This window comes from Ursus arctos, unplaced genomic scaffold, assembly GCF_023065955.2.
Source record: "Ursus arctos isolate Adak ecotype North America unplaced genomic scaffold, UrsArc2.0 scaffold_20, whole genome shotgun sequence".
NCBI classification, from domain to species: Eukaryota; Metazoa; Chordata; class Mammalia; order Carnivora; family Ursidae; genus Ursus; species Ursus arctos.
This window is the reverse complement of record NW_026622875.1, coordinates 30,194,676-30,221,881: the sequence shown is the minus strand read 5'-3', so window position 1 is coordinate 30,221,881 and position 27,206 is coordinate 30,194,676. Positions and strand designations below refer to the sequence as shown.

At 41.6% G+C, this 27,206-nt stretch overlaps 1 protein-coding gene across 1 annotated transcript in view; it reads right to left on the bottom strand.

Moving 5' to 3' along the window:
* The window catches only part of CPNE4 (copine 4), a 472,213-nt gene that overhangs the window by 38,127 nt on the left and 406,880 nt on the right, over positions 1-27,206 (bottom strand). The window contains exons 8-9 of the mRNA XM_026497018.4: positions 6,236-6,334; positions 296-382 (exon numbers count right to left, since the gene is read on the bottom strand). Coding sequence (XP_026352803.3) covers positions 296-382; positions 6,236-6,334 — 186 coding nt within the window. The remainder of the gene's footprint in view (positions 1-295; positions 383-6,235; positions 6,335-27,206) is intronic.

Here is a 27,206-nt window from a genome sequence, read left to right as displayed (position 1 = left end):
TTACCCTTTTGGGGGCTCTCCCTCTGATGCTGTTTCGGACAGAGAAGAGCCTGACATGTGACCAGGACTCTCCATCTTTGGGGGTATGACTGTCTTTGTGGAAGGAATGGTGGCATCGAGCCACCACAGCTCCAAGACCACCCATGTTTACATTTCTCATTGCATATCCATTAATACATTGACTTTCTGATTTTTATTTTAAAAAATACCGCATCTCCTTGACATTCTCTCCCACTGTCTTCCTCCCAGACAGCCCTAGCTTCACACTCCTGAAAGAGAGGGACTATGTACGTACCTTGCACTGATTCAAAATCACAATGCCTGAGTTCTTATAATTCTTCTTCTTGGCTTTGTACTTGGGGTTGATGCACTCCCACTGCACCTGCAACAAGAAAGCCTGCTCAGGAAGAAGGGGAGTCATTCAGTGAGGCCAAGCCCCCAGGTGCTGCAGCAGGTGGATCTGAGGGCTGACAAATGTTCTCTGCGTGATTGCCCTTGCATCCTGAGGGACAGTTCAGAGGCATGGTTGAGTGAGACTGATACTAGATTGCCTGGTTTGAATCCTGGTCCCACCAATTTCCAGCCACGCGACCCTTAGCAAATTACTTGATTCCTCTACACCTTGGATATCTCCTCTGTAAAATGGAGCTGATAATTGTATCTATCTCAGGATTATTGTGAAGCTTTAATAATTAATCCATGTCATACATCTAAAACAGTGCCTGGCACTTATAAATGCTTTTTATTAATAGGGTCAAATCAAGCAACAGAGGGAAGGAGACATCTATAGACACATTCCTAACACAAGTGTTGAGTGCTAGTGCCTAGGAAATGGCTCAAAATATCAGAACACTGAGAGATATTGGATGCTGGCTACAGAAAGTTAATAATGAGTTTGCAAAGAACCTCACTGAGAACTAAAATAATGGAGTGATACATATGACAACAGTGACACAACAGACCTCCAAAGGGGATAGTGTCAGAGCTGCAGGAGTGGCTGGGAACTGAGGAGGTAGCTGGGACGTAAGGGAGCGTATAGGGGAAGAGACATCAACCTTTCCAGCCTACAGAAGACTTCATGTGACAAAGCCAACTACAAGTCAAACATCCAAAAGCCACTGCATTCTCCTGCCCACCATTCTATGGGAGCCATATCCTTGGATTTCCACTTGGGAAAACAGATTTTCACTTTCTGTGACAATTGGGAGTATCTGAAAATAAAGCAGTTTCTGAGGCAGATGTGAGTGGTATAGACTGGTCAGCTTTGACCCCCACTGATCCATTCCTCTCAATGTCCATGCATTTGTGCAGGTCCCTCCCACAATAACGGTGAGCTTAGACATGTGACTTGTTTTGGCCAATGGCACATTAGCAAAGGTGCTATGAGCAGAGGACTAAAAAGTGCCTGTGCACTGAGGCTTGCCTTCTCCTTGCTGCTGGGAGTTTTTACCACCATGTAAAAAAGCTTAGGCTGATCTCCTGGAGAATAGAAGAGTGCATGGAGAAATGTCTCGGCCATCCCGGTTGCCGAGGCACAAATGCATGAGTGAGCTCAGCTTGCATCATGTAGAATAGAGAGGAGCTGCCCCAGGGGAACTCAGGCTAAGTTGCCAACTCAGGGAACTGTGAGTAAATAATGATTGTTGTTTTCAGCCAGGAAGTTTGGGGGTAATTTGTCCCTCAACAACAGATAACTGAGAACAGTAGTTTCTCAATACTGGGGAAGTTCCAGGAGGGGCTGGGCAACCACATAAGGGTTGGGAAGAAAGGAATCCTATACTGGCTAAGGGTCCTCTAAAACTCTTTCCATAAGAGGAAGGAATGAAAAAGAGGAAGGAAGGTAGGAAGGAAGGAAGATAGGAAGGGGGAGAGGGAGGAAGGGAAGGAAGGAGGAAGGGAGGGTGGGAGGAGAGAAGAGGAAGAAAGAAGAGTCAAACTGAACCTGAAATCAAGGCATCTCCAGCCCTGTTTTTTTTTTTTTTTTTTTTTTTTTTTAAGGCCTAATCTTTCCATCATGATGATGGTTGTCTTTCTTCCCTCTCTTAGGTTCTCTTCTCATTTGCTCTCCATGTGAATAGTGCTTGATAAACAAGAATTCCAGCTTGTCTTAAAGTAGATCTAGTATTTTTCAGACAAAGCACCCCAAGTCCCTCCCAAGCCCATCAAAACTGAAATTGCCTTCCCCCCAAACCTTCCTCTGTCAGAGTATGAACAAATAGCATAGGGATTTACCTTACAATTGGAAAGAAAAGATCCAAAATTAGCTGTGATAATTCCTTTGTCATTTTCAATAATTTCTCTTAACCTCAATTTCTTCAGTCAAGCAGGACATAACAAATGAAACTTCGAATGAGTTAGATTTCAAGTTATCTTAAGAACTATAATGATAATCCATGAAAAGTCTACCCATTTCCATCTTAGGCTAAGGCAAAGCAGTAGTAGAGGATGGGTTGGCACAGCCAGACAAGGGCTCTAAGGAAGCTGAATTAGAACTTGCAGGTACTTGGGGCTTTTATGCCTGTTGGGTGGGAAGGGGGTGCTGATGAACCAGGTCTAAGTATTTTGCATCTGTGTTGGGATAACATTTTCATGTTATTATAGGCTATTTGCTTTACATGTACAATCCCATTTAACTCTCCCACAACTCCCTTTTAGAAATGAAAGATGAGGCTCAGGTCTTCTGGGTGGCAACTGGTGGAGTTGCGATTCACCCCATCGGTCTCACTCCAAAGCTTGGCTGTTAACATAGTGCTTCCCCTGGAAGGGTCTTGGGGGTGGCTCTCCTATTTGTTCTTGCAAGTTTCCTTTTTGGCCACCTCAAACCAAGGCTGTTCATGAAGGCCCCCTGAGAACTAACCAAGTTAATCAAGAATTTACCCTACAGAACCATGACTCTCACAGCAAGGAGCTTAAAAGAGGATGGCTCCTCTTTTTGTCTCTGTTTCTACTTCCTGAGTTTCCTCAGTTCCAGCCTCCTTTATCCTCTCTCCCTACCCTCCATTCTCTTGACATTAACTACCTGTTTGCTGATGGCTCCAAAATACATTTCCAGGTAGGCCTCTCCCCCAGTTTCCCAAACCCCATTCTTGAACTTTCCTCACTAGCTGGACCTCCCTGAAACAAGACTTCCTTACTCAGGAAATGGCACCAACGTTTACTCATCTATTCCCTCCATATCCAAACCCTCAACACACCTTGTAGCTTCTGTCTCCAAAACCCATCTTAAATCACTCCACTTCTCTCCGCCTCCATCGTCACTTTTTCAGCCTAAGTCATTATCACCTCTTGTCTTGCCTACAATAGTAGCCTCCTGACAGATCTGCTTCACTGTCTACTTTCTATATAATGAATTATGTATACAGTGGCCAGAGTCATTTTTTAGAAAGTTAAAACCAGTCATGTCATTCTCTGGCTTGAACATCTTTGCACTGCTGTCCTGTAGACCTCTGTGCAATGATGGAAATATTCTAAATCTGTACCAACCAATACTGAAGCTGCTAGCCACATGAGGTTATGGAGCACTGGAGTGTGGCTAGGGCGGCTGAGGAATTGAAATTGAAACTTAATTTTCATTAATTAAAAGTAAGACGAAAACACTCACATATAGCTAGTGGCTCCTGTCCCGGTGAGCACAAAGCTGTCTCTTACCACGTTTAGAAGAAAATCCAAACCCCTTTCTTTGAGCTATTAGAATGTGCTTTTCCTGGCCCCTGCTCTGTCTTTGAGTACATCTCATCTACCCTCTCTGCTCCAGATGTACTGGTCTCTTTTCACATCCTTAATCACACCAAGCTCTTTCCTCACTCAGGACTTGGTAATGCTGTTCCCTCAGCCTGCATGCTTTTCCCTTGCTTGTTACATGGCTGGCTTATTTTCATCTTTAAGGGACTTCAACTTAAAACTGCCTTTTCAGGTTATCTTTCCAATACCACACCTTTATACTACACTTGTTCAGTTTTTTATAGCATTTGTCCCAAACTGTAATGACATTTTTATTTTTTGTTTATTTGATTCATGTTTATATTTTAGTCTACACCTAGAGCTTGGTACGTAGTAGGTGTTCCATAATAAATACTGGTAGAACCAATAAATAAGAACATTTCCCACAGCGCAAATTGTCCCATTGTACCCAAATGGGACTGAGTGATTGAACTAAATAAAATCTTTCCGGTATCTCAGTGATACAGAAAAGTACACAGCATATGATTCATTTCCTCAGTGGGACATAAAGATTTATTTCTGTTTGTTTGAAAGCATTAGACTTTGGTGTTCTTCAATTATAATATATGCTATAATTTTACTTGTACTACCCTCTTAGAAACCCAAAGATGAAATGTTTCCCACAGTTATTGATTTGGCTATTTCTACTTGTAGGAGAACAAGGCACAGCTTTGTAAAACTTTTTAGAACTCTAATATGTGGTATTGACAACTCATTGATTTATTAGTTCAGTAGGGCCTGGTTCAACAGAACAACAACTTCTCTGGCTATCTTGTTATCCTGGCTGTGACATCACTTATAACTTAATGTGTTTTTTTCTTTAAGATTTTATTTATTTATTTGAGAGAGAGAGAGCATGAGAGAGTGGTGGTGGGGGTGGTGGTGGGAGGGAGAAGCAGGCTCACCACTGAGCAGGGAGCCCTAAGCGGGACTCAATCCCAGGACCCTGGGATCATGACCCGAGCCAAAGGCAGATGCTTAACTGACAGAGCCACCCAGGTGCCCCAATTTCATGTTGGTTTTGACTGTGGCCCTGAACCATGCCTGCTTGTGGCAAAGGTCTCTGCATGTTACACAAGTTGCTTGTAATCCTGAATATTTAACAGAACATATACAACAGGTTTCGTGGGAGCCATGTGGAAAGTAGCCCTTGATTTTCTAGGCCAAATGTAAGTTCTTGACAAATGGTCTGATTCACGTTAAGCTTCCTGTTCTAAAGAATGCTAGTTTATTCCCAGTCTAGGTATATCTTGACCTAATATCTGAAAGAAGAGACATGGAAAGTGAGTCGTGGCATCCTCTGTACTCAGCACCTCTGACCATGCTAGGCATAGGATCTTATCTCGAAGGGAAACACCTTTCTCAAAGCCACTGAAGGCTCAGCTGTCACTCTTTTCTGTTCCATGGGGACAGTGGGCCCCAGAGTAAGAAGGTCAGGTGGTTTGGTGTTGAGCTCCCTGGAGGCAAGGAGTTAAGTATAAGTAGTTCCTTTGGGAGGTAATACCAGGAAGCACCAGTGGAGGAGTGGGGAACCGAGATGCGCAGGCTGCCAAAGGGGTGTGCAAGTCAGTTACCACTGTGGGCAACCAGGGCCGATCCCTGCTGGGGAGCTCTAGGAAACTGCAGAGAACACACACTTAGACCCTGCCCCCTGTGGGGCAAGAGAGCTGGGATATCTGTCCTTCAACCCCCATTAGTTACTTGTTGAGGGCTGTTCCCTGGATGGAGCCACACCTCCCCTCATACTTTAGCCTGCTGTGGGCATAGGCAGAACAGCTCCATCACCAGAGCAAGCCCACAGGCAAAGAGATACAGGTTTTATGGCTAGAAATTGGGCAGGTGAACAATGAACAGGTAAGAATAGCAGTTACATGGTGAGGGTCCAGATGACAGCAAGTGACCAATTTATAGATAATGTAAATATATGTGTGTCCAGTGTATGAGGGAAATGGTGAAGCCAAAAGCAAGTCTAGTGGCCATAATGAATATTTGGAGGAATCCAGTAATTTTCCAAAGCAGTCAATGTGTAATTAATGTCACCAAGTCATGGAAAGAATGGTACTACCATAAGCAGATATTCGGGAAATGCTGGCTACATGCTAGGCACTCTGCTAAGTACATACCATAGATCATCTCATTTAATCTCCACAAAGTTCTATTAGGTAGGTATACTTATCACCTTCATTTTTAAGTGAGAAAACAGGCAAAGAGAGGTTAAGTCACTTGTCCAAGGCTACACAGCTAAAGGAAATTAGAAATATTCTCATCTGACCTCTCTGTTTTACTGATAAAGAAGCTGTACCACATTGGGACAGTGTCATGTCCAAGGACATGCTAGTTGCTTTGAGTTGGGTTAGGAGTAGAATTTAGGTCCTCAAATCCCACCATGCTTCCTACTTGTCACATTTAATCAAATATTGATACCTCTTCTCTCGGTGTCCCACGTGTAGTGGGTGCTCAGGATGCATCATGAGAGAAGTGCTGGGGGGAAATACCATGTGCGGTTACCACCTACCTGTTTCCCTTCCATTGCTCCTCTCATCTCCTTGAATGTCGAGGTGAACTCTCCAATGAAGTCGTGTTTGCCATTGGAGTCCCAGTCCCATACTATGCACTGCAAGAGGAAAGAAGTATCTTTAAAAACAAAATTACGAGTGAACCCACAGCAGCTGAAGGCAGTGTGAGCTTTATGAGGAAGAGCTGATGAGCGATGCCTGGTCTGGAGCAAAAGCCCGGCACTCCAGGATTGTGGCATGTGGGATGGACATAGTATGCCTTTAGTTTCTATAGTGGTTTTTTTAATTAAGTTTTTAATTTAATTTAATTTATTTATTTGAGAGAGAGAGCGCACAAGCATGAGCAGGGGAAAGGGGCAAAGGGAAAGGGAGAAGCAGACTCCCCACTAAGCAGGGAGCCCAACAGGGGTGGGTGGGACTCAATCCCAGGACCCTAAGATCATGACTTAAGCTGAAGGCAGACACTTAACCAACTGAGTCACCCAGGTGCCTCTTTTTTGGAGGCATCTTGAAGAAAAACGAATTTCTCAACTTTTGTTTTCTCTTTCAATGTGGAGGCTATGGTAGATAATTCTTTTGCTTGGAAAACATATTAATAAGCCCTTTGGTTATGAAGGAGATTATATTAGAATAAATCAAAATGGAAGAGGTTCAGACAAAGGGAGCTCCACTGCTCTGCTGAATAAAGTAATGTCAGGTTGAGTTTTCCCTTTGCAACTAGAGACTAAACATAGGACTCAGCGGTGTGGGTTGAGAAGTTTGGCAAGGATTCATCAGAGGGCTGAGGATGGGCCTGACATTGGAGTAGGAGGAGATAAGAGATAGGTAAGGAACTTTGGAAACTGTGAGGTCTAAATGTCAAGTTCAAGTCATTTGGATACTTCTCCCATCACGTGCCCTCTCTACTTCCTCCTCTCCTGTTATCCCTGAGACTTTAGTAACTCTGCCACCCATAAAAGTATTATGCTGGTGGTGACTCAGAGAATAAAGGTGAGGGGCTCTGTCCATGTTTTGGGACAAACAGACTGGAGAGCAGTGTGATATGACCCATAGGGATTGAAAACTGAGGGGAGCAGGGCTGCGGAGGGAGAGCTGGACAGAAGACTCCTAGGAGTGGAACCCCACAGAAACACTGGGGAGGGTGTCAACTTCCACAGTACATGGAGGTCGAACTCAAGATATCTTATCTAGATTTTGAAATGAATCTTTGACCCCAGGAAGTTGAAGAATTACAATTAAAATTCAGTTGAAACCATTCAACTTAGGTTTTTTGGTCATTACATGTTTACTCAATTGGTAGATTCTAAAAGTAAACTACTAATAGGATCTATTATGTCAATCTGAGTCTCTAAGTCAGGGAAATATGCAGCAGAGTCCCCAGATGACCCAGGATGGACATTTGTATCTACAAGAAAGAAATCACTGCTGTTCTCAGCCACTGAGATTGCTACCATGTAGCCCAGACTGAGAACCATTTAAGTACTTAAAGCGCTGTCACAGGAAAAGGTATTTCAATTTACTTTGTCTGACTCCAAAAGGGGGAAAACAAATCTTGTGAGGAAGCTGCAAAGAAATAACAACAAAAAAAGTATTTCTCAGGAATTACACCTGTCCAGAAATAAAGTCATCTATTTGTGTAAGAGTGAGTGTTTTATTGTTGGAAATGTTTAAGAAGAAACTGCAGGACTATGCCCCAAAAATGTGGAAGAGAAAGTCAAGTAGGGAATGTTATAGAGGATTTGGTGGGAAGTTCTTTGAGTTTTCTTCTAACTCGGAGATGCTAAGATTAGTGGGAGTTATATAGGTTGCAAAATACTGTTAATGAACCGCTAAGCTCTTTTTGGTTGAAATGCTAAGCACTGCCATGTTTAGTAGGAGGTTTGAGAACCCCCTTTTTAATTCAAAGTAGGATGAAGTTCTTCCTCATTTATTCTAATGGACAGTGGAACCAATCAATGATTCAGCCACTTGGAAAAATGGCTCAGAATGTGCATTGTAAATATCACATTGTTGAACACTGTCCTTTGATCTGCAGTCACTCACAACCAGGGGTTTTTCTCTTTGTTTGCCATTCCCTCATTACTGCCTCTCCCGCCTTACACACGTATGACCGGGGCCTGGACACAGAAAGAAAGAAGGGTGGTTCTTGGGACCCTGTCTTTAAGGCTCCAAACTTTGCCTGGTAGTAAATACAGCCATGGGACACATGAGACACGCTCAGATTCTCTTCTTCCTCGAAGAGCAAATAAAGAAATAAAGAGGACAGAAGCACAGGAGAGAAAAGCGGTGGAAGCAGACTTTTAAACCCTCTTCTGCACTGGGGAGGAGGTTGAATCCCCTTCTCCCGGCCTCCCTAGTCACAGTACAATATAGAAAAGGCAAGAGGGGATGTACAGAGTACATCAGCTTGTCACAGAATTTTAGGAAAACACCACATGTCACTCCTTTTTTGCCTTCCGTTAGATGTCCCGTCATGCTTTAGTTAGTTACTCTCCCCCTTCCACCCGCCGTCCACAACATTCAGGACGTTTGTAATGTGCTATCTCTCAGGGGCAGAGAGGGAGAGACGGCTGAACCTCCACGGGCTGGAGGATGAGTCAGGCTTGACGGGACTCTAGTCCTGGCCTCCCGGGGTCAGGCCCTGTCACTCACACGGGCCCTGCTTCTTCGATTGGCCAGCATTTCTCATTATGGCAGACGCAGAATTCTGTTTTGACTTTTCTGAGAAGGGACCCTCAAGGAAGGAAGACACAGTGAAGCAGAAAAACAAAAACACTCTTTCCACCTCTCCCTGCCATGAAGCTGGCTTGTGACAGCTCTGAGGCGGTTGAGGGAGGAACACATCTTGGTGAAAAGTAAACAGATCAACTGCCCTGTAGAAAAACTGACACTGAGGCAGAGTTCTTGGTGTGAATCAATAAGGAAGCCTTGACAGATCTGTCAGAGATCAGCAGCTGAGAACTCTCTGTGAGCCAGAAGTCGTCTCAAGTCCCTGCATCTGTGGAGTTTAGTATGCAGTCTTACCATGTGTGAGCTCCACAGAGGGTCCAATCGACTCCCTCATTTTACAGAGAAAGATGCGATGGCAGAGAAGTGAAGTGGCTTCTACGAGTTCACCCAGGGAGGGTTGGGACTAAAATCCAGGTTTCCCACCTCCCTGATTCCACAGCTACCACACAAATAGCAAATTATCATCATTAAACCACTGTAGTGCTTGCTGTGTACCAGACGTTGTTCTGAGCACTTATTTTAAATCTATTTACTTTATATATAAAAACATAGGTATCAACTCATTTAATCCCCAGAACAGTTTATTGTTAGGCTCATTTTATGGATGAGGAAACGGAGGTACAGAGAAGGAAAGTAAGTTTCCCAAGACCACTCAGTTAACACTAGATAATCTTTGAACTAAAGGACGTCCATAGCTTGTCTTTTTTTTTTTTAAAGATTTTATTTTATTTTTTTTTTTTTTTATTTTTTATTTTTTTTAAAGATTTTATTTATTTATTCGACAGAGATAGACACAGCCAGCGAGAGAGGGAACACAAGCAGGGGGATTAGAAGAGGAAGAAGCAGGCTCATAGCAGAGGAGCCTGATGTGGGGCTCGATCCCGTAACGCCGGGATCACGCCCTGAGCCGAAGGCAGACGCTTAACCGCTGTGCCACCCAGGCGCCCCTTTTTTTTTTAAAGATTTTATTTTTATTTATTTGACAGAGAGAGACAGCCAGCGTCTCTCCTCCTTGATGGGGGAGTGGGAGAGGAAGAAGCAGGCTCATAGCGGAGGAGCCTGATGTGGGGCTCGATCCCAGAACGCCAGGATCACGCCCCGAGCCGAAGGCAGACGCTTAACGACTGAGCCACCCAGGCGCCCCCATAGCTTGTCTTAACTGATCATCTTTTATGAACCCATGCCACTTGGTTTATGGTCTTTAGTCCTTTACAGTAACCTTGAAATGACAATACTATTATTACCATTCATAGATAATTGCCATTCACAGGCTTAGAGAGATTAAGCAACTTAACTGGACACCTAGAAAGTGACAAAGATGGATTTGAATCCGGGTGTCTGGTGCTGTAGCTGATACATTTTCTATTATAACATAATGCCTCTTAATAGAAGCAGAAATTCAGAATCGAGGTCTTTGCTCTGTGTAAAAAACCCCATTCTGTGATTGAAACTATAAACTATTAGGATTACCCGAAGCTCATTGAATACACCAAGCAACAAAGAGAACCTGTTCGCTGTTCCCAGGCAAGTGGCTGCACAGACAGCAGTGTGTGCCTGGTCTCCGGGGTCTTTAGCCATCTGTGAAATGCATGGATAGGTGTGTCTTGAGAATTTTTACTACTCCATCCTGTTCTTATTTTACATTTGCATGGAATCCATTATAAGAAAGGTGTGCCAACTTATTGTTCATTAGCCTGTTGTGATGGTCAGTTTTACGTGTCAGCTTGGCTAGGCTACAGTCCTGTTATTTAATCAAACATTAATCTAGGTGCTGCAGTGAAATTATTTTATAGGCACAGTTGATCAGTTCATAATCAGTTGACTTTAAAATAAGGGAAATTTTGTGGTTCCATATGAGTTTTAGGATTGTTTTTCTAGTTCTGTAAAAAAAAAATGCCATTGGGATTTTGATGGAGATAACATTGAATTTGTAGACCACTTGGAGGAGTATAGATATTTTGAACACTATTAAGTCTTCCAATACATGAACACAGAATGTCTTTCCATTTATTTGTGTCTCCTTTAATTTCATCAATGTTTTGTAATTTCCAGTGTGAAATCTTTGGCCTCCTAAGTATTTTATTATTTTTGATACTATTATAAGTGGGACTGTTAATTTCCTTTCTGGATGGTTCATTATTAGTGTATAGAAACATTTTTGTATGTTGATTTTGTATCCTGCAAGTTTACTGAATTAGTGTATTAGTTCTAACAGTTCTTTTTGGGGGACTCTATAGGGTGTTCTACATGTAGGAATCATGTCACCCGCAAACAGATAATTTTACTTCTTCTTTTCCTATTTATACTTCTTTTCTTTTTCTTTTTTTTCTTTCCTAATTGTTCTGGCTAAGATTTCCAGTACTGTGTTGAAGAGAAGTGGCAAAAGTGGGCATCCTTATCTTGTTCCTGATCTCAGAGGGAAAACTTTCGATTTTTAACCAATGAGTATGATGTTAGCTGTGGGCTTGTCATATATGGCCTTTATCATTTTGGAGGTACATTCTTCTACACCTAGTTTGTTGAGCATTTTGTCATGAAACAGGGTTGAATTCTGTCAACCCAGAATAGCCAAAGCAATCTTAAGAACAAAGTGGGACACACCTCATTTCTAATTCCAAAATACATCACAAAGCTACAGTGATTAAAACAGCATGGCACTGGCATAAAGACAAACCTATAGGTGAATGGAACAGAACAGAAAGCCCAGAAATAAACTCATACATATATGGTCAACTGCTTTTTGACAAAGGTGTCAAGAATACACAATGAAACATGAGAGACTATGGACTATGAGAAACAAACTGAGGGCTTCAGAGGGGAGGGGGGTGGGGGAATGGGGTAGACCGGTGATGGGTAGTAAGGAGGGCACGTATTGCACGGTGCACTGGGTGTTATACACAACTAATGAATCATCGAGCCTTACATCGGAAACCGGGGATGTACTGTATGGTGACTAACATAATATAATAAAAAATCATTAAAAAAATACACAATGAAGAATAGTCTTTTCAACAAGTGATGTTGGGAAAACTGGATATCCAAATGCAAAGAAAGAAAGAAAGAAGAAAGAAAGAAAAAAGAAAGAAATTTGGCCCTCACCTTTTCCATGCGCAAAAATCAACTCAAAGTAGATTAAAGATTTAAGCATAAGACCTGAAACTGTTAAAACTACTACAAGAAAACATGGGAGAAAAGCTTCTTGGCATTGGTCTTGGTAATGATTTCTCGGATATGACACCAAAGGCATAGGCAACAAAGCCAAAAGTAGACAAGTGGGATTATGTCAAACTAAAAAGCTCCTATCCAGAAAAGGAATCAACAAAATGAAAAGAGATCTTGTGAAATGGGAGAAAAAAATTTGCAAACTATATACCTGATAAGGGGTTAATTTCCAAAATATGGAAGGAACTCTTTCAACTCAACAGCAAAAACCCACTAGCCCAAATAAAAAATAAGGGACAAAGGCATTGATAGACATTTCTCCAAAGAAGATATAAAAATGGGCAACACGTATATTAAATGATGTTCAACATTATTAATTATCCGGAAAATGCAAATCAGAACTATAATGAGATATCACTTCACATCTGTTAGGATGGCTATTATTTAAAACAACACAAGAAAAAAAATAACAATTGTTGACAAGGATGTGGAGAAACTGGTACTCTTATACCATGTTGGTGGGAATGTTAAATGGTGCAGTAGCTGTGGAAAACAGTATGAACATTTCTCAAACAATTAAAAGTATAAATATCATGTGACCTAGTAATTCCACTTCTGGGTATATATCCAAAAGAATTGAAGTCAGTATCTTGACGATATCTGAACTCTCATGTTCACTGCAGCACTATTCACAATAGCAAAGATATGGAAACAACCCAAGTGTCCACACACAGATGAATGAGAAAGAAAATGTTACACACACACACACACACACACACACACACACACACAGAGGAATCTTTTTTTTTTTTTTTTAAAGATTTTATTTATTTATTCGACAGAGATAGAGACAGCCAACGAGAGAGGGAACACAAGCAGGGGGAGTGGGAGAGGAAGAAGCAGGCTCATAGCGGAGGAGCCTGATGTGGGGCTCGATCCCACAACGCCAGGATCACGCCCTGAGCCGAAGGCAGATGCTTAACCGCTGTGCCACCCAGGCGCCCCCACACAGAGGAATCTTATTCAGCCTTAAAAAAAGAAGGAAATCTTGACATTTGTGACAACATAGATGGACATTATGCTAAGTGAAATAAGCTAGTCACAGAAGGATAAATATGGCTTGATTCCGCTTTTATGAGGCATCTGTAGGAGTGAAACTCATAAACAGAGAATACAATAGTAGTTGCCAAGGGCTGAGGGGCAGGGGAACTGAGAAGGTGCTGTTCCATGGTTACAAAACTTCAGTTATGCTAGATGAATAGTTCTAGATATTTGTTGTAAAAAAGAGTGCTTATAGTTAACAGTATGGTATTGTGTACTTCAAAACTTGTTGAAAGGGAAGATCTCATGTTAAGTGTTTTTACCACAAAACAAAAACAAAGGCATAGGGCACTTGGGAGGTATTAGATATGTCTATCACTTTGACTGCGGTGATGGTGTCCTGGATGTTTGAATATGTCCAAATTCATCAAATTACACACATGAAGTATGTGCAGCTCTTTGCATACCAGGTACATCTCAATTAAAAAACAAAGCAAAGGAGATTTTCCTTGATAATCTGAGTGGGCCTGATACAATCAGTTGAAAGGCCTTAAGAGTAGAACTGAGGCTTCGTTGAGTAAGAAGAAATTCTACCTATCATCTGTAACTTCAGCTTATGCCTAGGAGTTCCAGCCTGCCCTTCCCGATGGCCTGCTCCCAGTGGTTTCAGACTTATGCAGTCACCTCAACCATGTAAGCCAATTTCTTCCAATGAATCTCTTAAAATATATCTCCCACCAGTTCTGTTTCTCTGGTTAACCTTGACTGATGCACCTTGAAGTGAATTTTCAGTGGTCTTCCCATGCTGAGATACCAACATTTATCAAACACATACTTTGTCCCAGGCATTGTTCTAATCATTTGACATGGTCAGACTCATTTAACCTTCACAGAAGCCCTACTAGAGGAGAGCGTTTATAATTGTCTCCACTTCGTAGATGAGGAAACTGAGAAACAGAGAGGTTAGTGATCTATTACTGGTACTGAATATTCACAGTGTTTAAAGTCTGGCTGACTTGACATCAGAGTTCTCAGGGTCAGAATCTGATCCAGTTCCTGGTGGGGAGCGGTGAGCTGTCCAAATTGTGATCAGAAAGCTATATACTGCTGCTGGTCACTGCAGTATTCTCATAGATAAAGGAAATCTCTTCTTCTTCTCTTGACTTCTCAACTTTTTATTTTTTTATCATTGTAAACTTGTCATTTGTTCAGATGAAGCAGAATTTGCTGTCAAGTTTCTCCTGGCTCCTTAGTCACACCATCCACTTAAGCTTCCATTGCAATCTGTTTAAATCTGCTCTAACATCTCCAACTACATGGTCATCACTGGCCTATCTCCACAACTTGAAGCAAACCTCTGAGTACTCCGATTTTTATCAGGGTTTAGCACAATTCTTGGGCACAAGTAAGAACTCAGATCAATATTTGATAAGTGAATGAAAAAGTTGTCTCTTCCTGAGTCAGGTTGATGGCAGTTCTCTGAGTGTTTGGTCCTGTCTACACTGCAAAGGGAAAGGAAGATATTGCAATCATCTTGTTAATTTTTATTAAAGGAGACAGTTGAACTGGATAATAAGCTTTGGTGCTTGTAGACATGGGTGTAGGAATGCAAAAATGGGATTATGGATATAATTTAACGATTGTAGTCACAGGTGCTGGGGCTGGGAAGCAGGAGAGCTAAGTTCTAGTCTGAGCTTTGCAGGTAGTGCTGTGAGACCTCGGGAAGGCTTCTCAACCTCTGTGCCTTGGTTTCCTTATCTATAAAATGGGTGTCTGGAGAATAAGAATTGGAAGGAATGTTCTGTGAGGTCCCTTTCTGATCCAGAGTTCCCTAGTTACATGGCATTGCATTTTTATTTCTTTTTCAACATTCTGTTTCAAAGTCTGAAACTATCATATTAAAGCAATACAATTCTTAATTAACTATTAATACCTGGTTAATGTAACAATACTCTCTTTGTTCTCTTTTGTTAAGTATATTCATACACCTTGGAGAGCTAAAAGTCTATTGTTCATTGTCTCATGGTAATCCTCACAAAAGCCCCCCACCCCAGGAGAAAAAGGGTCCATTTTTACAGATGATGATCCTAAAATATAATAAAGCAACTGAAGGTGGCTTATTGCCAAGTGCAGAGCTAGCAAGAGTTGAATGAGGCTGTGAACCTGGCTTCATTTCTCTATATCCAGGGCCCTTGTCATTATACTGCAGAGCTTCACAATATACTTCTGCCAGGTTCCTTTCCAATGGAAAGCTTTCCCCCTCCTCTTTTCTTTTCTTTTCTTTTCTTTTCTTTTCTTTTCTTTTCTTTTCTTTTCTTTTTTTTCTTTCCTTTCCTTTCCTTTTCTTTTCTTCTTTTCTTTCTTTCTTTCTTTCTTTCTTTCTTTCTTTCTTAAAAATAACGAATCCACGATATCTGATCTCTCTCAGGGAAGAATACACTTATATACAATTTTAATGCTCTCTTTGATAATAAGAACTCTTTAAAATTGTTCAGAACAATTAATACACGAGGGGTCTTACTGGGTTCATTTAAAGGTGGAATTTTAAATTGAGACCCTCAAAATTAAATGCTAACAATGTAGGAACCAAACTGCATTCTCATATCACTCAGTCTACACCAGTTTTCTAACTGCAGCGGTTAGGAAATCAGGCAATATTATATCATCTTAAGAAGTTTTGAGGCAAATACATACAATCATATTTCAGGGCAGCCATGATCAGGGATTTATGAGAATTTCACCCATAATTTAGTATTTGGGATGACTTTTTTTTGTAAAAATGCAATGACAACCCTTAACACAAAATTGATTTAGTGGTTTATACAGCACTCTAAATATCTACAAAAAGAATATCAAATATATTTGTTTATTTGATGGTTGTGACTTGGGCACAGGCAGACTTTGGCTGGGTATGTCCATGGGGAGAGGATCCAAGCTCCCTTGATTATCTTCTAATCACTTTATTGTGATTGCTTACAGCAGATCTGGCAATACCTATCTGACATTGACCCAGCTACTAGGATAAGAGTTAAAAGTATCTCCTCCATTGTGACATGAATACTCTGATTTGGACTTCTGAGTTTGGCAGGGCAGAGTGCTACATGGAGTAAAGACAGAGAGCTTCATAGCAGAGCAGAGACTGAAGCTGGATCCAGTTAGATGGTTATATGCAGGATCTAGATGGAGGGGAGAGTTTCTCAAATAAACATTCTGTAGGTACAGCTCCAGAAATGGCAGGCAGGGCTGAGACCTCAACCATGTCCATCTCTGGGAGCCACCTTTGCTGGAATGGTGGGCAGGACTAATGGTAATTTGCCTGTATGACAGCCCGAGTACCTTCTGAGGGACTTGATCTAAGGTGAGGAGAGAGTAGGCTGACAAGATGGGTCCAGGAACAAAGAATTGGACTTTACAGGAGTGGGGCAAGGCTGAGTAGAGTCTGGTGACAAACACTCAGGCTTTTCCACAGGCTCTGTCCCTGTGGATTCATGTCTGAATTCTCCCAGGGAGGGGGCTTTCAGTAAAAAGGCAGCCTGAAAGAGCAGTTTTCACAAAATACCAGGGTCTTATGTAGGCCAAGAGAACAGAGAGAGTGGTTTTGATGCACTGAGAGTACCAGAACGCAGTCCCAGGACTCAGGTGCACCTCCAGGCAGTGGAGGTGTTGCTGAGGGGCTGGGGGAGGAGGGATAGTAGGAGCAGCAGCAGCATGAATGTCTGGGTGCCTTAGAGGGCACAGTATTGGCATTCACACACTAAGGCATCTGTGCACCAAGCAGCAGCAGCAGAGACAAAATGGTGCTGGAATCTTTGGGATCCATGGAATATGATCCCCCTTGGCTTGGGGTTAATGCTCCTGATACAGTGAAAGTGGAGAAGGGCCTTCAGCTGGTTTCAGGGGTAGCAGAAGCAGGAGACAATGCACAAAAGGAGGGTGGGGGGTATGGCCTATGCCATGAGTTGGCTGAAATGACTTGTGGGTGAGCGTATGCAAGAACCTGCTTGAAATTTTCGAAGAAATAACTGAAGGGTGAACTTTAAAGGCGGGGGAGAGGTCAGAGGTCTTGTCTTAGTTGGTAAAGCAAGACCTTGTAAAATGTAGTTTCTATCACCGGTCTCTTTTAAAAACAATCTACACTAAATATTGGGTATGCCAGCATGTTTTAATTCCAGTGTGGACCCTGTAAATGAGGCTGTGCATAGTCATCCACCATCTGTCCCCCTGCCTGGCCTGCCCTCGCTCACTGATCCCCACCTCAAGAGGAAACACAGAGCATCTGGGACATGAAGTCTATATGCAGTGGGGGAGCGCTCTGTGTTCCTTTTCAGTACTCTGTGTCCAGAATGATGCGGCTTCCTCTAATCCTGAAACTCAGACCAGGTGCTTAGTGGGAGGAAGATCCCAAAGCATGAGTTCCCCTTGTAGACTCAGGTCAGTGTCATTCAACTCAATCTGCTTTTTTTGGTTCTAGACTTTCTTGCTGTCAGCTGCTGCTTTTTCTTCCAAATCTGCTCTCAATTTACACTTTGCATTTGTCTCACTACATTTCTAGTAATCAGGCCAAACTGCCTCTTCCAAAATTAGAGAGTTGGTTAAAGATGCAGTTACCTCTAGGGGACGGAATACCTTGACCTTGGGGGTAACGTGCTAGTGGTTTGATAACGGTAGAAATGGCGGCACTCTTGGAGTCATTCATAATTTGATTCAAATCTCTTTCCTTTCACTGGACAAGTGTAATCATCCCCAAATCACTTTGCCTTTTTCTACCGAGTTTATTCATCCGTATGGTAGGAATGATAAGTCCTCCCTATTCGCTAGGTTGTTGCAAGAATTTATTTGACGCCGTATATTATTTATTTATCACCTACAATGGACTAGAGATTATGCTGGCAATGGGTAAAAAGAGACGAAAGACGTCCTGCCCTCAAGATGCTGACAATTTAGTGCAGGAGATGCACTTGCCCATAGATAATACAGTGGACATGGCAAAACTGGAGGGTTGTGCCAAGGGTTGTAACCGTGGATAGTCGGGAAGGTTTCCAAGAGCAAATAAGAAAACAGCACCTGCTAAGTGGCATATGCAAGTATAAGAGCTCTTTAATTTACTTATACAGAAGGATAAATGGCTAAAAGCAGACCCTTTTCTGAGCATAAAGTAAGGACATACAGAGCAGAAGAGCGCTCTGGGTGCCTGCAGGGACAACTGGAGGACGCAGAGCTACTCTCTCCTTCCTCTTGCTTACCCTTGAGCTTGCATGGGACTGGAATGTAATCTGTCCAGTTGAGTTTCTTGTCTCCCTCATGTTACATGCTCCAGAGGTACTGCAAGCATCTCAGAGCCCTTCCTTGCAGGAACTTGTGGTAGGCCATAACGAATGCTCCAGGATATGATGATGGAGATGTGGTGGTGAAAAAGGACAGATCTGGGAAGGCACAGAGGTGGGTCCTGGCATGGCCTCTGATGTTAACCAGCTGTGAGGCATTAAACAGGTCATTCTACCTCTCTGGGCCCCTCAGTCCTCTTCTGCAAAATGACTGGCTTGCATTAAATGAGCGGTGATAAGAAAATGTTATGCCTAAGGATTTACTATGCCTAAGGAGAGCTTGTTAAATTTCAGATTTCCAGGCCCTATCAGAGATTCTGATTCAGTTTTCTGGGGAGGGTCCCAAGAATCTGCCTTCAAAACAATCATCTTGCCAGTTTGCATGCATGTGGCCTCTGGACACATTGAGAAACAAAAGAAAATCCAGGAGTCTGGGACAATAGTGGCAATAATTACATTTACATCCTGGCTCACACTGTCTTCTTCAATCCAATAAGAAACCTGACCACAAACAGAAACGAGGGCATGTGTTGTAATGAACACTGGGTGTTATACGCAAATAATGAATCATGGAACACTACATCAAAACCTAGTGATGTACTGTATGGTGACTAACATAACATAATTTAGAAAAAAAGAAAGCAACATTCAAGGGCCATCCTGACTCCTTATGATCATGCAATGCAGCACTACTCTAAGCAGGCAAGCAATATCCTCAAATGTTACACTCATGAGAGTTGGACTGAGAGATTCCCAGGAGGGAAGGGTGATGCGCATGTTGGCTTTATCTTGCAGTTTACACATCTCTTCTTTTCTGGACTGCAGCCAATCCCTGAGACATTCCACAATGAAGTATGTCACCCTTGGAAGCTTTCATTGGAGATTTATGGCTTTGGGAGGCTTGGTTAGTTCAGATAAGCTTCAGAGGCTCCCAAATGCTTGTCCAAACCTCTTTAACTTCATACTTCACTACCTTTAGGAAGATTGAGGCTCCCATGGTTGTGTGGGCAGAGTGAAGAGGCAGGCTTTGACAGTGACTTATGCCTCAAGCTTTCAACAAGGGCTCTATCTTCATGATCAAAGTCACTCTGAATCGGTCCAACCTGTACTACTCTTTCCTACCAAATTTACAGTGTAAGATCTATCTGGGAAGCTGATATTCAATCAGGGGCTGATGGGTGTTGGACTCAGGAAACTTCCTTATGTGAATTGCAAATATGAACACAATCTCTACTCAATGAACAGATATTCAATAATATAAGTCAGTCTAGTAGGTTGTTTGAGGTATGATGCATACTATTCTTAACATATAATGAAGTATGGTTCTCCTTGAGGAGAAGTTATAAGGACCTCTTCCGCACTCTTCTGGCTCCTGGTCTCTCTTTTCTATATCTTTACCTCCTCTGTATATTTCCTGAAACATATTGCAGATGAATCTGATATATTCGATAATAGGAGATTGAAAAAGTGACTATGGATTGTTTTTCCTATTTTATTTTTTTGATTCATTATCACACCTTTATTGAGTACCTACACTGTCAGGAAATGAGCTGGCTGCAATACATAGAGCAATGAATGATAAAGATAGATGAATTAATTTTTACTGACATAAAGCTTACAATCTAGTCATAAAAACAGATATTAAAGCCATATGGATAAAGTGTAAAATTAAGGACTCAGTTAGTTGGGTAAATGAATGAATGAATGAAACAAACATGTGAATGGCATCTTTTCTACAAGAATCTTGGAGCACTTTTCACAAATAGTAAGTAACAACTCCCTCTTAATGTTTTTGAGGATCTTTAGGAACTGATACAGAATTTAGACTTTAGATCAGGAATATAATCTATTTCCTTCAGAATTTAGATTATAGAATCTATAACTTCATAACTTTATAACCTCAGAGCTGTAAGACAGAAAGGCCGTTCCAGGCCTCAAGAGTCTGAGACACTGTATCCATAATATGTCCGCTGAAAAGAAATAGAAGTCTACCTACATCTCATGTTGGAGAGATACTAAGAAGAGAGGCACTTTGGGGCGGGGGGATCTCAACATTCTGAATAAAGATTTGCTTTTCACCGAGTCACAAAAACAAATGCTCTGCACAGCTCTCAGTGGGAGGAATACTGGATAGAGTCAGGAGATAAGGGCTCTTGGTCTCAGAATGGCCCTTACCTTTTTAGGCAGGATACTTTATTTCTCAGGGACTCAAGGCTATCATCTGGAGAAAGAAAGCATTAGACTCAATGGTCCTTAAGTTCCTGTCCTACTCTTAAAACTATTGAAAAATTAAGTGATTTCCTTCTTCACTAGTGTCATTCCCACCCACCAGTGGGATCATACTTGATCAACTCTGGGAAGAATGATTGTATCATGCTTCCCGTGTCATTGCATCCATTCTAGATAGTAATGACTCACCAAAGTTGGAAGGCAAATTCTAAAATCTTCCATTTGATTTTTACCTAATGCAGATCTAGCTCCAACAGGTATTAATATTTCCCTAGGAAATATCAAACTAAACTTTTAAAACTACAAAATACTTATTTGACATTGGGGTATCCCCATGTTAAATTCCCTTTAGATTCCCATGTTAGATTTTTGGAAAGTTTTTGAATTCCAGTTGAGTGATGAGCCCAGGGTAAATGTTCTTTGACTGACTGAATTGGGGTGAGATGTGTAATGTAGGCTTTATGTTCTGGAGGTCAGAGGTTACAAATCCTCAATTTTCCTTGTAAAGTACCCTGTACAGGTGGTGCCTAATAATTACATGTTTTCTGTTCTGTCAATTTATTTGTTTTTAATACAGCTAGCATTTGAGTCGTTTTCGTTTGTTAAGTACTCATTGGCCAAGTCCTCTAAGCACATCTCACTTAATCCTCACAACAAACCTGCTAGGTAGCTACTGATAATAACATTTTGAAAGAAACTGAAACCCAGGGATGTTAGATAAGTTTCCTGAGGTGACTCAGTTAGAAAGTGGTAAAGTTGGGATTTGAACCTTGGTCTCTTGAGGGAGTCTGTGCTTTTCTATATACCATACTGCCTATTTACTCATCACTGAATGAATATTTACTGCGTATCTACTATGTTTCATGTGCAGATACTCTGGGCACTGATTACATGACGTGAGAATAAGGTGTTATTTCACTGTTTTTATGAAGTCATTCCACCCCAGCATTTATCAAGTGGCAGAACATTCTATAGAATTCCTTGTTGGGTTAGTCCTCTGCAGGCAATGTACAGAGATCACTCTGCTGCCAAGTGGAGAAGAACAAAAGGGAGAAACAGAAGTCCAATGAGGGCCTGAACTAAACCCGTGAAATCGGGAAGATTATGTAGATAGTATGGAAATGGCAACTATAGGTCTCAATCTCTAAGTAGATGCTGGGGTTGAGGGAGAAGAAAAGGAGGAAGAAAAAATCAGAATTGTCCCCAAGCTTGGGTATTTTGGTGTATGATTCACCTAGACAGGAATCACAGAAAGAACAAGTTTGAGGGCCAAGGGATAGTTTAGTATCTGGCCATGTTGATTTTATTTTAAAAGATTTTATTTATTTATTTGACAGAGAGAGACAGCCAGCGAGAGAGGGAACACAAGCAGGGGGGTGGGAGAGGACGAAGCAGGCTCCCAGCCGAGGAGCCTGATGCGGGGCTCGATCCCAGAACGCCGGGATCACGCCCTGAGCCGAAGGCAGACGCTTAACTACTGCACCACCCAGGCGCCCCTGAATTCTACATTTTTGACCTCTAATAAACACCATGATTCTCTGGACCTGTGGTAAGTAATCACTGTTTCTTCCAGCAAAATTCCTATGTCTCTGTTTCTAAATGAGCCATGCTGCTTGTGGTTTATTGATTGCTATAATCTGATGCCTACAGACAACCTCCTGCTGGGTCCCTTAGGGGGAAAAGGCGCTTGAAGACCGGAAAGGAACAGATGACTCCATTTGTGTAGCTTAATGGGTCTGGAAACCACAAACTGGCAATGGAGGACTCACTGACAGCCAGGAGGAAGTCTTGGCACGGCCAGGCAACCTGATGACTGTGTATTCCCAACATAAGCTCATTTACTTGCTACTCTTGTTTAATTATTGCCTATGCAACCATCATAGGTGTTCAAGACTTGGAAGTTTTAAAACAAGGGAACAAAACAGATCCTAAAGGCATGCACAAATGAGCCACTCCTAATCAATCACATGAAATGATCATCAGAAAGCAGTTTTGCTGCTGACATGTCCAAACCAATTCTGGGTATTTAAACTGGATTTACTCTCTATCCATAAGACAATATAAAACAAACTCATAAAAATCACAGATTCATAAAAATTGTTCTGGATCCTCTTGGCTCATCACTACCATCCATCTTTGTCCTTGCCCTGTTCTAGTGTTTATAATGTTTCTGTGACTTGCTTGGGTGTCTAGCTTATCCTTTGAATACAACTTTTGATGCTCAGGACTCTTCAGGGCCTTGCTAATCCTTGGGATCCTCTCACTCATGACTCTTTTGGGCAACCATCACATCTGACCCACTTTTGGATCTTGGGTCCTCACCTAGGAATTAGCTCCTGATTGGAGACTTATGTAGACTTACTCCAGCCAAGTTTAGGTAAATTCAATACTTATTTTTTGAAATTTCATCTTTTGCGTGTATATATGTGTGAAAGGTCTCTATGTCACTTAGCCTTCCTACATAGACTTGGCCATTCATGGTCAATCTGTGCCTCACTGAGTTATGATGCTTACTTACATAGTGTGGAAAAAAAGAGTTTGGAATTTCCTAGCTAAAATGAGAAAACCAAGAGTTTGGACTATGTTGTTAGCCTAAAATTGCTACTGGTGAAACTCTATTTGTCAAAGAGACTCATTTCTCCTCTTCTAAACAATAATTATTATAGACAGACTTTTGAATAGAACATTTTCCTGAGAGATAGGACTTGGTTGTATGAGTTAGCTAGGAAGACACCCTATTTTTTTCATCTGGATAGAGACAGACACACATTTGTAAGATGGACAAGCAGAGAGCTGAGATTTTGACAGTGGCAAGCAGGGCCACTGACCTATCTTATCAGCCTTATTATCCAAGTAATTGAACCTTTCTTCTCATTCCACTTCTATCACTGGACAGACCAATAGCTATATTTGTCTCTGGGAGATGAAACAGAACTTCTTTACCTGGAGGTATAAACCCATCCATTCACTGATGGGGATGGCCCTTCCAGTAACAACTTCATCAGTAACTACTTTGGGAGGCCAGAAAGGGTAGTGGAAACTAATTAGAAATTCTTCTGGTTAACCTAGCCGTCATTATATTTTCTCAGTGGTGGTTTTTGATATGTAGACCCAAGTATCCAACTAAATTCCACATTCAGTTATCATTTGAAAGAACAGAAATAAAAAGTTATTAACCCACACAGTAGCAAAGCAGTTTAAAAGTTCATTTTATAGAGCACCAGTTGCATGGGAGGTTAACAGGTATAGTGAAAAATAGAAAAGCGCTGATCCTCAAGTAGGTTGGGGTCACCCTAGGATAATAGAAGTTAAATATCCTTCTTCTCTCAGGACGTTGGCACATGCTGTTCCCTCTAACCAAAATGTCCTTCTCTCCAACCTTTTCTAGACAGCTCTGTTTAAATTTCAGGTGTCAGCTTAAATATTCCTTCCTCAGGCATTCAAACTAGATCTAGCTTATTTTAAACTTTCTTCCGTCCCTGTACTTTTTCTTCCCTGCACATTTGGGATTATGTGTTTTCATGATTACCTGATCAATGTCTATCTTCCCCACGAACTGTAAATTAGCTCCATGGGCAGCAACCACTCCTGTTTTGTTTACCATTTTATTCCCGACAGTGAATACAGAACTTTGCATACTTTAGGTGCTTAATAACTATTTGTTGAATGACTGTGTGGCAGAGTAGGTTACCTACCCAGTCCAGTGTAGGGCTGTTGCTGGGTGGGCTACATTTCCCAGCCATGTGACTGGTCACCAGCAAGGGAATGTGATGTGTTTCACCTCTGGGCTGAAGGTTGAGAAGGGGGTGTGCTTTCTCACTCTCTTTTCTTTTCCACTGGTTGGAAGGGAAGGACTTTAAGGTTTCAGAGGATGGTGGAGCCACAAGGTGGATGGAGCCTGGATCTCTGAATCACTGTATGAAGCTACCCATGAACACCGATTGGATTTTCCTTGACTGAGAAATAAACTTCCATTTTACGAAGCCACTTAGAAGTCAGTTTTTAAAGAACAGATGTAAATAATAAATGTTAAAGAATGAATGAAAGGCAAAAAGCAATTCAGATGTGATCAGAATAGAGCTGGTTCTCTGGCCCATATTACCTAAGGATTTTCAACATTTAATGAAAAGGAGCTAGGAGTTAATAGAAATCTTGATGTCATCATATTTACGTTTGTTCAGATTGTGTGGTAAAATGATCACAGCCTTCATTTCAGACCATGGATCTGATTATTTTCCCCTCATCCAGTTAAGAGCCCCTCCTGGCCAGTTACAAATGAACTCCTGGCTGGATGGACAATACCTGACTTTTAGAACCAAGATTCTCATGCTCAAAATGAGTGAAACTACCTCAGTATAACCCCTATAAGAATGCTGTTTTACCAAGATTTGTTTTTGCTTGAATGTGTGATACATTATACTAGTGTAATCCTTCCATTAAACCAACTTTGCTCCTGCCCCCCTTTTCTTCTCTCCTTTCGCAAATATTGTTTGAGGACTACCTGCGGGCCAGCTAGTGTGCTAGTCACTGGTGATAAAATACAGAACAAGACAGTCATGGCTCCTTCCATGATAGAGCTTACAAGCCAATAGTTAAGACAGACAATTAACTGAGCAATTGCAATGCTGCATGATAGATGCTATCTTACAGAGTGTACAGCTATGGAAACAGTTCACAAGGCCACTATAGCAGACATTATCAATGTGTTCTACCCATGTCACATTGGATCCATTTACCATTTTGAGGTACACCAACTCCTGATATCCTTTCTCTCCCAACACCAGCACTTACGTCTTTGTCAGAGGATTGTCCTCAAGCTGCCAGACTGTTTTTCCTGTTTGTGTCGTAGTCAAAGTTCTCAGGGTAGCCCTTAACCAGTGACTGACACATGTAGAGATTTAAGTGCTATCCTTGATTGAGACAACTCTACATTATATATATTCATGGTAAGATTGAGCCAAAATCCCCCACTTTGAGACTTTGTTTGATATCCTATCCTTACTTTGCCTCCTTTCCTTCTCTGGTCCCATTTGCCCACTCACCTATCAGCTAATCCTGGGAACACTTTTACATGAATCCTTGTCTCAGAGTCAACTTCTGGATGACCCAGACTATGATGGGCATCTAATCCAGTTCAGAAAGTCAGAGAAGACTTCTTGGACAATGTGCCACTTAAGATGATGTCTGATGGATGAGTAGAGTCAACCAGGTACATGGGGAGTGGTGGAAAAGAAGGATGTTCTAGTCAGGGTGGACGGCACATTCAAAGACTCCTCCTGGAGAGGCTGTGTTTGCATGAAAATTATTCCTCCTGAATCCACCTGCCCTTCCCATTTTGGCAAGTTTTATGGTGAGCTGACATTTCCCTAAGCTCTATGTCAGTGATACAAAGTCCCTGTTTCCTCATGATCAGTATTTACCAGGGGGTTTTTAAAAAATCCCACAAAACAAAATAATATTTGTTCCTTCTTTATTGAAGGATTCATTTCTTGTATCAGTATGAATAATGTCTTGGCAAAATTGGGAGTGGGATAGCCCATTACGTTTAGTGATATAAATTATCCTTGATGCAGAAGGTCCTTGTTCATCAATACTGATGTGGCTGTGTCATCAATTTAATAGCTGAACGCTAAGGACCATTAAATCTAGCACTGTTTGCCATACCATTATTTATAATAGTGCCCAAGAGTAACATGTAATTAACTCCGTGACTGATTGACAAAGTAAATTGCAGGGTAATCAATCATATTGCATAAACACTTGTCACCGGGCCACATATGGGATGTGAAGGTTGACTCGTGATGTTTTGGTGCTTCCCTATCTCAATAGTTTTTCTGGGCTAGTGTGAGGCTTAATGCTGATAGGGACTTTTTTTTTTTCAGATCCAGATTTAAACTTGGTTGCTGTACATTTATATTCAGTCCAATCCTGCTGCTTAGCTTGATTTTTAACTGATGCCCTGTGGGAGGGTAACCAATATTGAGTATCATTCAGTTCTTCTTTATCTGGAATGGCTTTCTCTTTTGGTCTCTCCCACTCATGACTTAGTCCTTTGCCCACTAGTACCTCCTTTCACTTAGTTTTCCTTCTGCCATTTGCCTTTAAAAGAAGCAATTTACACTCTTCTGCAGTGGCCCCCCCCCCATTAAGGCCTTTTTATAACTTGTTCTCCTTTTTGAGCTGACCATGAATGAAAAAAGCCTATTAAATTCATCATGAGCATGGGTAGGTGGGACCAAGTCAGAGTTTTCCTCTCATTTATGGACCATTTTGTAAATTTTAGTCATCCGAAAGGGTCAGACTCTCTGCCTCTGATAGCTACTTGTAACTTTCAGAAACTCCAGGTTCTGTGTGGCCAAAAGGAAGCCTGAGAAAACTGTTGAGATTCTTTCCAGGAAGAAGAATGGTTAATGGAAAGATATGACTCCCCCATTAGTGTTTCTTTTGTGTGAATATTGAGGCTAATTAGACCTTGTAGTTGGGT